Genomic DNA, 14,337 nt, shown 5'->3' with positions numbered 1-14,337 from the left:
GCTAGAGTCACCAAAAGAGGGGTAACGGGTGGGGATGAACAACCAGCGAACAAGCCCAGGTTAGCAGCCGCCTGCTCTCAACCTTTTTTAGTTGAGCGCATCAGCGGGGTCCAGATGTGCGATAAAATTGGTTCGCACTGCGCAGATCCAAGATGGCGTCTGACTGTAAGAAACAAAAAGCTCTCTTTGAATTGCCGTATGAGTGTCAAGAGTTTGTTTTTACGATTCAAAAGGCACAATTAGTTAAGAGTAATGCAAATTACGTCACAATGTTGACTTCGTTCTTTTCGCGCATTTTCGCTTGACCCTTTCTTTCGCCATACTCCACCGGACGCCATACCTGCGCGTCGCACGAATCTTGACCCCGCTGGAGCGCATGATCCGCTAAGAGACGGTTTTCAAGTCTTGGCGCGAAAGACACGTTTGTTTGTATACTATTAAATAATTATTGGAAAATATCCCAGAGTTTACAACGTAGATCAAAGTGCCTAAATTTAGGCTGGATATTAACGCTTCTAATTAAAAACACATAGAGCATTAACTTAAAAACTTCAATTTTCCGGGCTAATACTTTGGGCACCAGCCCTTTTCCCTTCACTACTTGTAAGAGAGCCTTAATTGTTTTTCTCTTGTTTATCAATGACAATGTGGCGTGTTTTCTGAAAATAATAGATTAAAATTCGATTGCGGCAGCCAGAAAGACAAGCGCTGACCGGCTTGTTGATAACCGAGAGGCATAAAACCCCAAATCGAATGTTCATTTATTCTTGTTAAAAGTGTTGAAGGAAGAGATCTTAATTTGGTGCGGAGCCTACTGCCGCCGCGATGTCGGACAGCTTGGATAAGTGGAAAATATTTCGGAAGCTGAGCGACGAGCAGAAGAGGAATATCAGGCTTGCGGTTGTATTAAGTAAGCTTTTATTAATTTTTATATGTTTTACAAAGCTTGAACTGATCTCGTCAATTTAGCCTGCTGCTTAATTTAAAGTTAGAACTTCCAGAAAAAGTCCTTAGATTTAAAATAAATCCTCTCTCATCAGCAATAATTAACATTTTAAGGTGATGGCGCAATTTACGTGACGAAAGATGATGAAGTTTTCGGCTTTGGGAAGAACGAGGAAGGATTTCTTGGTACTGGCGACAAGTTACCACGCACAGAGCACACAAAGATTGAGCAATTAAGCGGACAAAACATTCAAGGTGAAGCTTAAGGAGATACATTATGCAACCCCAATATAAATACATATTTAATAAATTTCCTCAGGGTTCCAATTCTCAACTTACACGTTTTTCGCGATTTCTGCTTCCGGCTCAGTTTTCGCCTGGGGAAGTAACTGTTACGGCCAGCTAGGACTGGGTACCAAACAACAAACCTTGGTTCCAACCAAAATAAAAGGAAATTTGGGAACAAAAAGAGTTGTCCAAGTGGCCTGCAGCGGAATGCATACTCTGGCTTTAACTTCGGATAGAAAGGTTTCAATTAAATTAATTTCACAATAATTACCACTCTCTTAATCTTAAGGTCTTTTCCTTTGGTCATAACGATTGCGGGCAGTTGGGACTGGTACCCAATGAAGACCAAACTCGTCCGATAAAATTGGACTTTCCTTTTTCCGGGAAAGGCGTGACTGCCATCGCTTGTCTATGTTCATCATCTATAGCACTCCTAGACTCAGGAGAGGTGATTAATTATTTCTATTATTGAGTGTTTGTTTGTAGGCAAATTAGATGGATTTTTAAATGATGTAATAACTATTTAATTATTATATAATTTACTTTGAAGGTATTGGTTTGGGGAAGCAATAGTGATGACGATAGTGCAGACGACGTTAGGGTGCTAAGAATTCCTCGCAAAGTTCCCGGCTTGAATGGCATCAAAATTACAAGAATTGTGTGTGGTGCAAATCATGCCCTGGCTTTGTCCAACGATGGGAAAATCTATTCTTGGGGATGGAACAAATATGGCGAGCTTGGGAATGGCAGAACCGACGAAAATCTTCACCAACCAACTTTAATATCAGGAAATGTTGGAAGGTCAGATGAAAATTAAAAGGACCAGTTTTTAATGAACCAAATATTTTCATTTCATAAATGAATACTTATATTTGTAAATAGGGTAATAAGAGACGTAGCTGCTCATTACGACTGTGACTTAAATGCTGCAGTCACAGAAACAGATGAAGTATACATTTGGGGTTGCTTCAATAATGGTTTGATTTTTAATGTTTAAAAATAACTGATAAGTACTCATCACGAATTTAATTTTAAGGCCAAAAGATTCTGCTACCGACAGAAACCTCATTCACATCGCTGGATGAAGTATTTGCGAAACTCCCGACTCCAGCCGTGACATTCCGACCATTGCGTCCAAAACTGGCTGAGCCGATCACAGAAGAAACGAAAACTGCAAACGCTAGTCCGGAATGGCTCAGGAATTCATTTGATGATGCCGTAAGAAATTATGCAAAAGCACAAATCTTTCAAAAATATATAACACTTTCTACTTGTGGATAGGTAACTGCTGACGTTGTTTTCGTTGTTGAAGGAAAGAAAATCCACACGCACAAAGCGATTCTGCTAATGCGATGCCCCACCTTCAGGACTTTGTTTCAGGGTGGTTTGAAAGTGAGCAGGAAAAGCAGCGAAGGGTATAATTATTTTAACTATTGAATTGAATAAAACTTAACTTTACTAGTGAGCACATCATCGAGCATCACAGCTACGTCGCTTTTTACACCTTCTTGAAATACTTCTACACAGACGAAATCGACTTTCCGCCACACTCCGCAATCGGTAAAGGAAATTTATAGCAAATAATACTTATTTTTTAATATTTTTTAAAGAGCTTCTTGGGTTGGCGCATTTATTCCACCTTCCCGCGCTGCAAGAGATATGCGGACAATATGTTAAAAAAGACGTGACGGTGGAAAACGCAGCCGTGATTTTCGAGGAGGCGATTTACTACGAAGAACTGAAGGTGAAATTGGAAATTAATTTTGAACCAATTTCCTGAATTTAAGTTTAGGATCTTGAGGAGTACGTGTTCCAGTTCTGCTTAGATCACATGACTGGCGTGATTAGCAGTGACGGCTTCAAAAATTTGGATAAAGATACCGTATCAGAGTTTCTGAGGCGTGCAGCACAGCATGGAGCTTTCAAGAATTGACGATTTTGTAGCTTTCATGTTTTAAACAAATATATTTTTCTAAAATTATGCACTTCGGCTTTTCTAAATTTACCTAATAAATTATAAGAGATTTTTAACATTAATCTTGCTGGAATTTTCGACACACCAGTTTTCGGCTAATATATATTCTTGAGCAATCAAGTATGCCCTGAATGAATAGTACGATAACCTTCAAGGAGCGGAGAATGAAGGGCACGCCACCCCCAATAGCAGACTATAATCAACCTAAGCTGTTAGTCTTTTATTTCGTCGCCTGCTCAAATCTTTAGTTATGCTCTTTAACCGCTAGAGAAAGGTTCAAGCCTTGCGCAAAAGAAAATACACATTTGTCGGTATAATTTTTAAACATGAACTGGAAAATATCCTAGTTTACAACGCGTTAGTTTTAACGTTCCTAAATTTAAATTTAGGAACGCTGTAATTCATTTAAAAATCAATTTGAGATTTATGTTTTTACTCGAAAAAGCCATTAAGCACTAATATGATCATGAAACTTAAAAACTTAAATTTTCCGGAAAATATCCAGTATTACAGTAGTGAAGATGTGGAGAAGTGCACGGAAAAATTACGAAAAGTGGAACCGATTTCAGGGTGCATGTCTTTAATATGAGTTTTTGGCGATATTTTTGCACGGGATGATAGTAAAGCCATTTGGTCGTGGGGCCTGTATATTATTAAATGTAAATTACTTGATAATAAATAATAAATTTTTAAAAGGCACGTATTTGTCTCTAATTTACTTTAATATCCATCCAGATAAATATTTGAAAATAACGGATTGCTGTTCCTGGATGATCGGAATTAATGAGTGCGGGAAGACGCCTTATTGTTTCGGGGATTTTATAGGAAAAAGTTGTTAAATAAAAACTGGTGACCAGCAGGGCCGGTTCTTATTTTTGGATGAGGTAGGGACACTGCAAGTGGTGTCACGTAGACGTCCAAAGGTCTGTACTAGATATAGGTGTAGGAGCCACTCAGAAATATATTTTTTTGTCAATATAAACATATTAAATTTCCTAATTTCACTTTGTACTCTCCCGTAATTATTGTTCATGAATTGATCTTCAAGAAATTGTCAAGTTACAAATAAATATGCGCATTTGAAGACTGTTGTTTCAGATATTATTCACTACAAACTGCGGTGCAAATTTAAGGTTCTTGTTCTTTTTCGAAAAAGGCCTACTTATAAAAGGGGAATCATCAACCACTTCAGGAATAATTAATGATATATTCCTATAATTACTCGTTTTCTGTTAGTACATTCTAACAGCTTTTAAGTGTAATTTAGTTAATTTCAAAACTTTGAGGTGTTAAGGAGGGTTAGAAGTATTAGAGATCCTTGGAATGGAATCGTCATATTCATAGAGCTTAGGTAAGATTGCGTTTTTAAGTGTAAATTAAACAAACTATCATTTGTTTTGATAGATCTCATGTTTAAAATATTTGACCAAAAATTGTCCTTCTTTTAGAACACGTAAAATTACCGGAGCATCGGCAAGAAAATGGGTCAGAATCCGAGTACAGAAAAGCAAGTTATTAAGGGGCTGCCTACCGGTACCAATCGTCTACTCGTTGCTGCCCACAAATTAAATTTAGAGGCGGTCATCAAGCAGATTAAAAAAGGCAACCAGATTAACTCAAAATCACCAACTGGCGCTTCGGTACTTCATTTTGCAGCCGCCAACAAGACCCACGGAAGAGAAATCGTTAAATATTTACTCTCCAAAAACCTGAACGGAATCGGGCTGCACACTCAAGATAACAATGGAGCGGAACCGATTCACTACGCCATCCACGAGGGATGTTTTCAAACAGCTAGTGACCTGCTAACGATCCGAGGTGTGGACCCTGAGCTCCTGCATTTCAGCGTGCAACAAAACCAGCTGGAATTCGCTAAAAGACTTCACGAGTACTACGCTAACCTGATCCACTCCCTGGACTCTTATGGAAGGAATGTCCTCCACGTGGCTGCACAATTCGCCGACCTGAAGATGTGTCAGTGGCTGATCGGTATTGGCTTGAGTGTCGACACCGTGGGCGTGTCCAATGGCGACTCCGTTCTGCACTACGCTGCACGAAATAAGGCGCACGGATGGGAAATAATCCTCTTCTTGAACCGATTTATGTCCACCGATTTGGATATAAATGTACGGAACAATTCCGATGAAACTCCACTTCACGTAGCTCTAAAAGTCGAAAACATCAGTGCCGCGATAAATATTCACAGGCTTGATGCGGACCTGGGAGTCAAACTGGACGGAGAGAACCTCCTGGAGTTCTGCGTGTCACGCAACGTGCTATCGAGCGCACAATTCATCGTCCAATATGACAGAAAGAATTACGACAACGGAACACGTGGAGAGAGAAACCTCTTACTCTTCGCTGCTGAGAAGGCTAGCGTGGAAATGTACGAGTGGATCGTCGTCCAACGCTTCAAAACTTCTGCTGCACGGGATGACGCTAAACGCAACGCACTCCATTACGCTGCTTTGAACGTGCGTCACGGCGCTCAGGCCATCCACTACTTCGTTTTCCAAAAGGGACTAAATGTCAATCAGAAAGACTCTTCAGGTAAAACTCCCCTCTGCATTGCACTGGAAGCTGGAAGCACCGACTGCGCCATGCAACTGATCCTTTCCGGGGCGAGTCTGCAGGTAAACGCTGGAAACATTCTGCACCACTGCATTCTTCACAATAAGCTAGAGGGTGCGAAGTTCGTGCACGGAAGGTATCCTTATATGATCAACGAAAGCAATGCTAAAGGATTGACGGCTTTCATATCTGCAGTGGTGCATGCAGATGTTGAAATGTGCCAGTGGCTGATTAATCAAGGCGCTGGATTCCAACCTTCAGATGCAAACGCTCTGCACTACGCTTCATCGAACGAAACCTACGGAAAGGAAATCGTGCCGTTCCTCATTTCACAGGGATGGAACGTGAACCGGGAGAACAAGTTCCAGGAAACGCCCCTTTACCGTGCTCTTATTATTGCTGAAAATTACGAAATGGCTAAAACGCTGATGGAGTTCGGAGCCACCCTGGACACGCAGGTTGGAAACGAAAACATTCTCGTCTCGTGCATTCGACTGAAGAAATTCGACTGCGCAGACTTCATCCTGAAAAATGACGAAAGCCTGATCAACCGACTCGGAGCCAGAGGAGAAACAGCTTTGCATGTGGCAGCGGAGAAGTACAACCAGTACACGTGCATCTGGCTCCTCAAAAAGGGCGCCGATGCGCGGGCCCTGAGCAGTCAGGGATCGTCGGTTTTGCACTTTGCAGCCGCCAACAAGGTGGGAAATAGCCTGAAGAACTTTTTACTGTTCACTTCTCTGGGTTTGGACGTGAACGAAAAGAACAAGCTGAACGAAACGCCTCTCCACGTGGCAATCATCAAGGGAAATGAAGACGTCGTGCAGGAGCTGTGCAAAATGGGTGCAGACCTGAGGGTGAAAATCAACGGGGAGAACCTCCTGCACTTTTGTGCCCACCACAAGAGGCTGAAGAGCGCCAAACTGTTGGTTGCTAAGGAGAGGAAACTCCTCAAGGAAGTCGATTCTTTCGGAAGAACGGCTCTTCACATCGCGGCGTCGTCGAAAGACGCCGAGTTTTGCAAATGGCTCATTGAGGAAGGCGTCAACGTCAACGCTGTTTCAAGAGACGGACGAAAGGCTAATCTCGATCCACTTTCCCTGAGAAATTTCCCGGCTCGACGGTAATCTCTGTCACGGTTGAAAATTCATTGTTTGGTAACAGTTTTCACATTAAACCTAATTAGAAACCTGACAAGATTTTGTAACATTATGCCATTTTAAAAACATCGACGGAAAAATACACATTAAAATGTTTTTTAGTGTCTCGACCAGATCAATTTTTGGTAATGTATTTTTCAAGATAATTGAAAGACTGTAATGAAGTTGTTTGTTTTTAAAATTCTGGTAATCATTTGTTTATAATTTGTTTGGTATTGTTATTTTTAGATTATACAATCTATACAATTCGTATGTTATCTGCTTGCAATAAAATACAAATATAATATTAGAAAAAAGTATAATAGTCCTGGTAAACAGCCTCGCAAAATATTTCCCCAAGAAAGCAAACAAGCCGGAATAAATCTTAATGTGCCTTAATTATCTGTTAACTACTTCAGTGTTAGAAAATGAAGAGATAACACTAATTTTCTCGTGTTTCTCTCTTTCAATGTCTGAGAATAACAAAACCCATTCTCTCCCAATACTCATTGCCTCAAAATTTAGTACATTTTGGAATTTCGAGTTGGTATGAAGAGCCTAACGTGTCCCCGGAGCAGTTTTTGTTCTTTGAGAAAAGAATTATCAAACACCGAGTGCAATTAATAAGGTGAGCGTATACGATTTCTCTTGCAAGTTAAAGAAATACCAATGACAAAAAATTTAAATCTCAATTCTGTTTCTGCAGATCATTGGCAAGAAGATGGGACAGACTTTGGGTCATGAAAGTTTTCTTACGGAGAAGCCGCCTCGCAAAGGCAACCGCCTATTCTTTGCTGCCCATAGGTTAGATTTAAACGCGGTCATCAAGCAGGTCATCAAGCAAAAAGGCAAACGGATAAACGCAATCTCGAAAGATTCCGGCGCCACTTTACTTCATTATGCAGCCGCCAACAAGGTCCACGGAAGAGAAATCGTTAAATTTTTACTTTCGCAAAACCTGCATGGAATCAGGGTGCACGTTCAAGATAAAAATGGAGTGGAACCGATTCACTACGCCATCATTGAAGGAAGTTTAAAGACAGCCGAAGACCTGCTGAAGATCCGAGGCGTGGACGTTGAGCTTCTGCACTTCAGCGTGCAACAAAACCAGCTGGAATTCGCAAAATTGGTTCACGCGTACGACCACGACCTGATCGAGTGCCCGGACGTTGAAGGAAGGAATGCCCTCCACCTGGCTGCAGAGTTCGCGGACCTGAGGATGTGTCAGTGGCTGATCAGAAAAGGCTTGAGGGTCCACACGTTGTGCGAGTCGAGCGGCGAGTCCGTTTTGCACTTCGCTGCGAGAAATATTAAGCACGGATGGGAAATAATCCTCTACTTCAAGCATTTCGTCCCCGCCGAATTGGACATCAATGAACTGAACCACAACGATGAAACACCACTGCACGCAGCACTAAAAATCGAAAATCTCAGCGCCGCGATGAATATTTACCGGCTGCAAGCAAACTACGGGGTGAGGCTCTACAGAGAAGACCTCCTGGAATTCTGCATGGAACACGAAAAACTAGCGAGCGCGGATTTCGTCCTGAAACTCGACAGACAGCACGATGCTGGAATGCATCAAAGGAAAAAGAAGAAATCCCGTCCTGCTGAGAAGGCAAAGGTTGTGGTGAAAAAGAGTGAGTGGAGCTCTGACGATGAGCAACGCCCAGAAAGTCCTCCGAAAAGACGTGTCGAGGAAATTCGCAAGAAGCCAGTTGCTGCCCCCGCAGTAAAGAGGTTTGATGCCAATCAACTTGTACATGAAGTACACAAATCAGAACTGTTTCAAAAAATGCGAGAGATGTGCAAATAAGGATTTCAACCCTCACCCCTGCGAGGCGACGTAAACGACCGGCTACACCTACACCGTTTATTGCAGCTTTTCAATGCCTCTGTCTGTTATCTAATCGTAAATAAAAAACTTACATTATCGACACTATTTTTTCAGTCTGCTGAACATTTGAAAAACATCGACAGAAATACACACATCATTAAAAAGTAAAAGAGACTATTAATTGAAAGCCTGGATTTCAAACAACAAAACATGAAATTTGTTTCTTCAAGACTAGCGAGAGAAACTCAAAGCAATGGCCCTCGTCGTGACAAGATTCGAATTTGCCTGAAAATCCCATTGTTTATGCTTTCCGCCGAGTACGCGCCTCACGCCGGTTGCATAGCTCAAAGAGATATAAAAATCGCTCCTTCTCCCAGCGGCCACGCCCCCAACCGGCCGGGATCACTTATTTTTTCCTATTTAGGTGTCTCTACCGGCTAAATTGTAATTTCCACCCGTTTTGAATCACAAAAACTTCAGGAAATTTCATAAATTTAGTCTTTCTTTTTCAATAAATGCATAATAATTTTTCACCTAGCCGCGAAGTGACTAAATTTAACTCCATGGACGTTTGATACGACGCGTAAATCACAGAATCCTTCAATCTTTGTAGGTAAAATAAAAACTAATTAATTTACACAGTTGAACCAATAGATACTATAATTTTTTATAAATAAAAATTGTAAATTTCCATTTTGAACATTTTTCCAAATAAATAACAATTTGTATGCAACAAACCCTGCACACATATGCGTTTAATAAATCATTAATTAATTCTACAACGAACCCATACCATCTTCCGCTGATTGGATGCGAAATAGTCAATATTTTAACACAACTAGAGCTTAAAAATCGGGCTTTCGTATGCGGTTCGCATGCGACAGACGGAGGTACGCATATGCATCTTATGTACCTTCTACTGCGTGGATACAAACTGGTCATTTTTTAATTCAGAAGGCGTACAAATCGGCTTTTTGTATAAGCGGTCTGCAAAAGGAGAATTCTGCGTACCTCTTTTTACGTCCTGCTAACCCAAACGTTACGAATGAGGAATAAGCAAACTTTGAAGCTATAGAGGACCCGGTACTCTCTGCTTTACCTTAAAAAGGTATCAGGACAGCAGTCCTCTGTAAAAGGAAGGTATCTTCTCGTTACTCTCTTGATAAATAGCGGAGATTTCTCGCAAGTTGTTTGGAGGAGAACTGATAAGAAAACGAATATTTATATCCGCTTAACATAGAGTTTTATTTATAAAGAGACTAGAAAATCAACAAAAAATTATATAGCGATTTTTGGAGCCGTAATTTCAGTCAGGCGGATGCTTTTGGGATGCGCGGACGGCGCAGGGCTAGTAAAATGGCGGCATCGGCACAAAGACTCAAGCCGCCGCCGCATCGATGGCCTAAAGCAGGCTCAGGTCATCAAAACACACACGTGCTGCTGAAACAGTGACGCCGCTCCCTGCCCTCCTCTGAAAAAAAGAAAAAAGAATAAAAATAAAAGCCACCCATGCAATTTTAATCATTTTTGAGCTTGAACCGAAACAAAGCAACCAGAATTAAATACCCTGAAATTTATTTCAAATTTCTAGCAGTGATTTTAAGGTAAAGTGACGATAGAAAAGAAAATTCAATACTGACCTTTGTTTGGTAGATGCGATTGTCAGTCCCCAACGCTGCACTGGGCTGGACGCTAGACCCTCATCCAAGTAGCCGGCACCACGAGAGGACGTTTCAGGTTCCAACCTCGACGTCGTGAACGCAGAATCTCGCTACCCCGGGGCAAAACTGGGCATCAGCTCGCTCAACTTGGACGTCTCACATGACGGACCTGTGATGCAATGCACTGCAAGTCAGGGGTGAGAAAATGTCACTGCGCTGCAGTGAGCAAATCTCACCCCACCGCATGTCACTGCTGTGTGGTGCGAAAACTCCCCATGAATAGTGAGTGACATGCGGTGAGGTGAGATTTTCTCAATGCAGCGCAGTGACTTTTTCTCAACCCTGACTTGCAGTGTGAAAATTAGGAAACAGCAGAGTTGTACGCCCGCCTACGCCAAGGACGTCGAGGGGCATTGAACTCTGCTGAGAATTTAAATAGAAAAGGGAAATTTAAAAGAGAAAAGAACAGAGTTTACGCGTTCAACTCTGCTGTGAATTTAAATAAAAGGGAAATTTAAAAGAAAATCAGCAGAGTTTTCACCCGCCTACGCAAAAGACGTCGGGGGGCGCTCCACTCTGCTGAGAATTTAAATAAAAGGGAAATTTAAAAGGGAAAAGAGCAGAGTTTGCGCGTTCATTTCTGCTGTGAATTTAAATAAAAAAAGGGAAAATTAAAAGAAAAAACAGCAGAGTTTTCACCCGCCTACGCCAAAGACGTCGGGGGGCGCTCCACTCTGCTGAGAATTTAAATAAAAAAGGGAAATTTAAAAGGGAAAAGAGCAGAATTTGCGCGTTCAACTCTGCTGTGAATTTAAATAAAAGGGAAATTTATGAGAAAATCAGCAGAGTTTTCACCCGCCTACGCCAAAGACGTCGGGGGGCGCTCCACTCTGCTGAGAATTTAAATAAAAGGGAAATTTAAAAGAAAATCAGCAGAGTTTTCACCCGCCTACGCCAAAGACGTCGGGGGGCGCTCCACTCTGCTGAGAATTTAAATAAAAGGGAAATTTAAAAGGGAAAAGAGCAGAGTTTGCGCGTTCAACTCTGCTGTGAATTTAAATAAAAGGGAAATTTAAAAGGGAAAAGAGCAGAGTTTGCGCGTTCAACTCTGCTGTGAATTTAAATAAAAGGGAAATTTAAAAGAAAATCAGCAGAGTTTTCACCCGCCTACGCCAAAGACGTCGGGGGGCGCTCCACTCTGCTGAGAATTTAATAAAAAAGGGAAAGTTAAAAGAAAATCAGCAGAGTTTTCACCCGCCTACGCCAAAGACGTCGGGGGGCGCTCCACTCTGCTGAGAATTTAAATAAAAGGGAAATTTATAAGGGAAAAGAGCAGAGTTTGCGCGTTCAACTCTGCTGTGAATTTAAATAAAAGGGAAATTTAAAAGAATATCAGCAGAGTTTGCGCGTTCAACTCTGCTGAGAATTTAAATAAAATGGGAAATTTATAAGGGAAAAGAGCAGAGTTTGCGCGTTCAACTCTGCTGTGAATTTAAATAAAAGGGAAATTTAAAAGAAAATCAGCAGAGTTTTCACCCGCCTACGCCAAAGACGTCGGGGGGCGCTCCACTCTGCTGAGAATTTAATAAAAAAGGGAAAGTTAAAAGAAAATCAGCAGAGTTTTCACCCGCCTACGCCAAAGACGTCGGGGGGCGCTCCACTCTGCTGAGAATTTAAATAAAAGGGAAATTTAAAAGGGAAAAGAGCAGAGTTTGCGCGTTCAACTCTGCTGTGAATTTAAATAAAAGGGAAATTTAAAAGGGAAAAGAGCAGAGTTTGCGCGTTCAACTCTGCTGAGAATTTAATAAAAAAGGGAAAGTTAAAAGAAAATCAGCAGAGTTTTCACCCGCCTACGCCAAAGACGTCGGGGGGCGCTCCACTCTGCTGAGAATTTAAATAAAAGGGAAATTTAAAAGGGAAAAGAGCAGAGTTTGCGCGTTCATTTCTGCTGTGAATTTAAATAAAAAAAGGGAAAATTAAAAGAAAAAACAGCAGAGTTTTCACCCGCCTACGCCAAAGACGTCGGGGGGCGCTCCACTCTGCTGAGAATTTAATAAAAAAGGGAAAGTTAAAAGAAAATCAGCAGAGTTTTCACCCGCCTACGCCAAAGACGTCGGGGGGCGCTCCACTCTGCTGAGAATTTAATAAAAAAGGGAAAGTTAAAAGAAAATCAGCAGAGTTTTCACCCGCCTACGCCAAAGACGTCGGGGGGCGCTCCACTCTGCTGAGAATTTAAATAAAAGGGAAATTTAAAAGGGAAAAGAGCAGAGTTTGCGCGTTCAACTCTGCTGTGAATTTAAATAAAAGGGAAATTTAAAAGGGAAAAGAGCAGAGTTTGCGCGTTCAACTCTGCTGTGAATTTAAATAAAAGGGAAATTTAAAAGAAAATCAGCAGAGTTTTCACCCGCCTACGCCAAAGACGTCGGGGGGCGCTCCACTCTGCTGAGAATTTAATAAAAAAGGGAAAGTTAAAAGAAAATCAGCAGAGTTTTCACCCGCCTACGCCAAAGACGTCGGGGGGCGCTCCACTCTGCTGAGAATTTAAATAAAAGGGAAATTTAAAAGAAAATCAGCAGAGTTTTCACCCGCCTACGCCAAAGACGTCGGGGGGCGCTCCATTCTGCTGAGAATTTAATAAAAAAGGGAAAGTTAAAAGAAAATCAGCAGAGTTTTCACCCGCCTACGCCAAAGACGTCGGGGGGCGCTCCATTCTGCTGAGAATTTAATAAAAAAGGGAAAGTTAAAAGAAAATCAGCAGAGTTTTCACCCGCCTACGCCAAAGACGTCGGGGGGCGCTCCACTCTGCTGAGAATTTAAATAAAAGGGAAATTTATAAGGGAAAAGAGCAGAGTTTGCGCGTTCAACTCTGCTGAGAATTTAAATAAAATGGGAAATTTATAAGGGAAAAGAGCAGAGTTTGCGCGTTCAACTCTGCTGTGAATTTAAATAAAAGGGAAATTTAAAAGAAAATCAGCAGAGTTTTCACCCGCCTACGCCAAAGACGTCGGGAGGCGCTCCACTCTGCTGAGAATTTAAATAAAAAAGGGAAATTTAAAGGGAAAAGAGCAGAGTTTACGCGTTCAACTCTGCTGAGAATTTAAATAAAAAAGGGTAATTTTAAAGAAAAAACAGCAGGGTTTACGCCCGCCTGCGTCAAGGACTCCGGGGGGCGTACAACCCTGCTAAAAAGAAAAAAAGGAATTCGACTCACCTGAAATTTGTGCGCGGTCCTCGATGGTCATCTGGTGGTCGCTGCCGTCGCTGGCCCCTCAGTCATCAAGCGCGGCTGCAGACCAGCACCGCGCACGTCATCCTTCGCTCGCTGCCTGTTGAAGACTAATGAAGGAGAAGCGAAGCAGCAGCCAGACATCAAAAGAGGGGAAGGAGTGGGGGCAATCGTTGCTTGGTCGCCCCCACTCCTTCCCCTCTTTTGGTGTCTCTTCGCTCCTCCCACTGCAAGAGCCAACGCCAGTTGCCGACCGCGCATGCGCACTTGTGCCGTCTGGCTCCGCCCCCTTTTTCACACGCACCATATTTACAAACGGAAATATTTATTTCTTCCCCACTCTCAGCTATACTGCGCTCGCGTGAAGCTGAGAGGGGAAGGAGTGGAGGTAAACGTCGCTTGTTCGCTCCCCACTCCTTCCCCTCTTTTGATGACTCTGACTTCTGCTTCGCTTCTCCTACTGCCAGTGCCAACGCCAGTTGCCGCCCACGCATGCGCACTCCTTCTTCACATGCACCACGATTGGCGTTTAGCCCGCGAAACATGCACTTGCGCTCTCCGCGATCCCATATCAATTTAATTAAGTTATACATGTTTAGTATATTTAAAACTATTGGAAAGAGCAGAAAAAACGATTCAAATTTTACAATTAATTGTTTACAGTTAATAATACGCTCTTTTAATAATTGTTAACA

The 14,337-nt window shown here is 42.0% G+C and overlaps 1 protein-coding gene and 2 long non-coding RNA genes across 3 annotated transcripts; 2 read left to right on the top strand and 1 right to left on the bottom strand.

The window, feature by feature from the left end:
• Nucleotides 1-2,520: 2,520 nt before the first annotated feature.
• On the top strand, nt 2,521-2,943 carry LOC135942422 (uncharacterized). Its single transcript, XR_010575091.1, has 3 exons — nt 2,521-2,648; nt 2,696-2,793; nt 2,844-2,943. It is a non-coding gene; the product is annotated as an uncharacterized LOC135942422 (long non-coding RNA).
• A 1,746-nt stretch (nt 2,944-4,689) lies between these two features.
• Nucleotides 4,690-8,734, top strand: LOC135943774 (serine/threonine-protein phosphatase 6 regulatory ankyrin repeat subunit B-like). The gene is made up of 2 exons (XM_065490437.1): nt 4,690-6,837; nt 7,625-8,734. The coding sequence occupies exons 1-2, from the start codon at nt 4,690-4,692 to the stop codon at nt 8,732-8,734; spliced, it is 3,258 nt and encodes a 1,085-aa protein (XP_065346509.1).
• A 1,331-nt stretch (nt 8,735-10,065) lies between these two features.
• On the bottom strand, nt 10,066-13,708 carry LOC135942424 (uncharacterized). The gene is made up of 3 exons (XR_010575093.1): nt 13,628-13,708; nt 10,396-10,600; nt 10,066-10,226 (listed from the first exon to the last, which is right to left on the bottom strand). It is a non-coding gene; the product is annotated as an uncharacterized LOC135942424 (long non-coding RNA).
• Nucleotides 13,709-14,337: the final 629 nt, after the last annotated feature.

This window comes from Cloeon dipterum, chromosome 4, assembly GCF_949628265.1.
Source record: "Cloeon dipterum chromosome 4, ieCloDipt1.1, whole genome shotgun sequence".
Taxonomy (NCBI): Eukaryota; Metazoa; Arthropoda; class Insecta; order Ephemeroptera; family Baetidae; genus Cloeon; species Cloeon dipterum.
The sequence above is the reverse complement of the archived record's forward strand: the minus strand, read 5'-3'. Positions and strand labels throughout refer to the sequence as shown.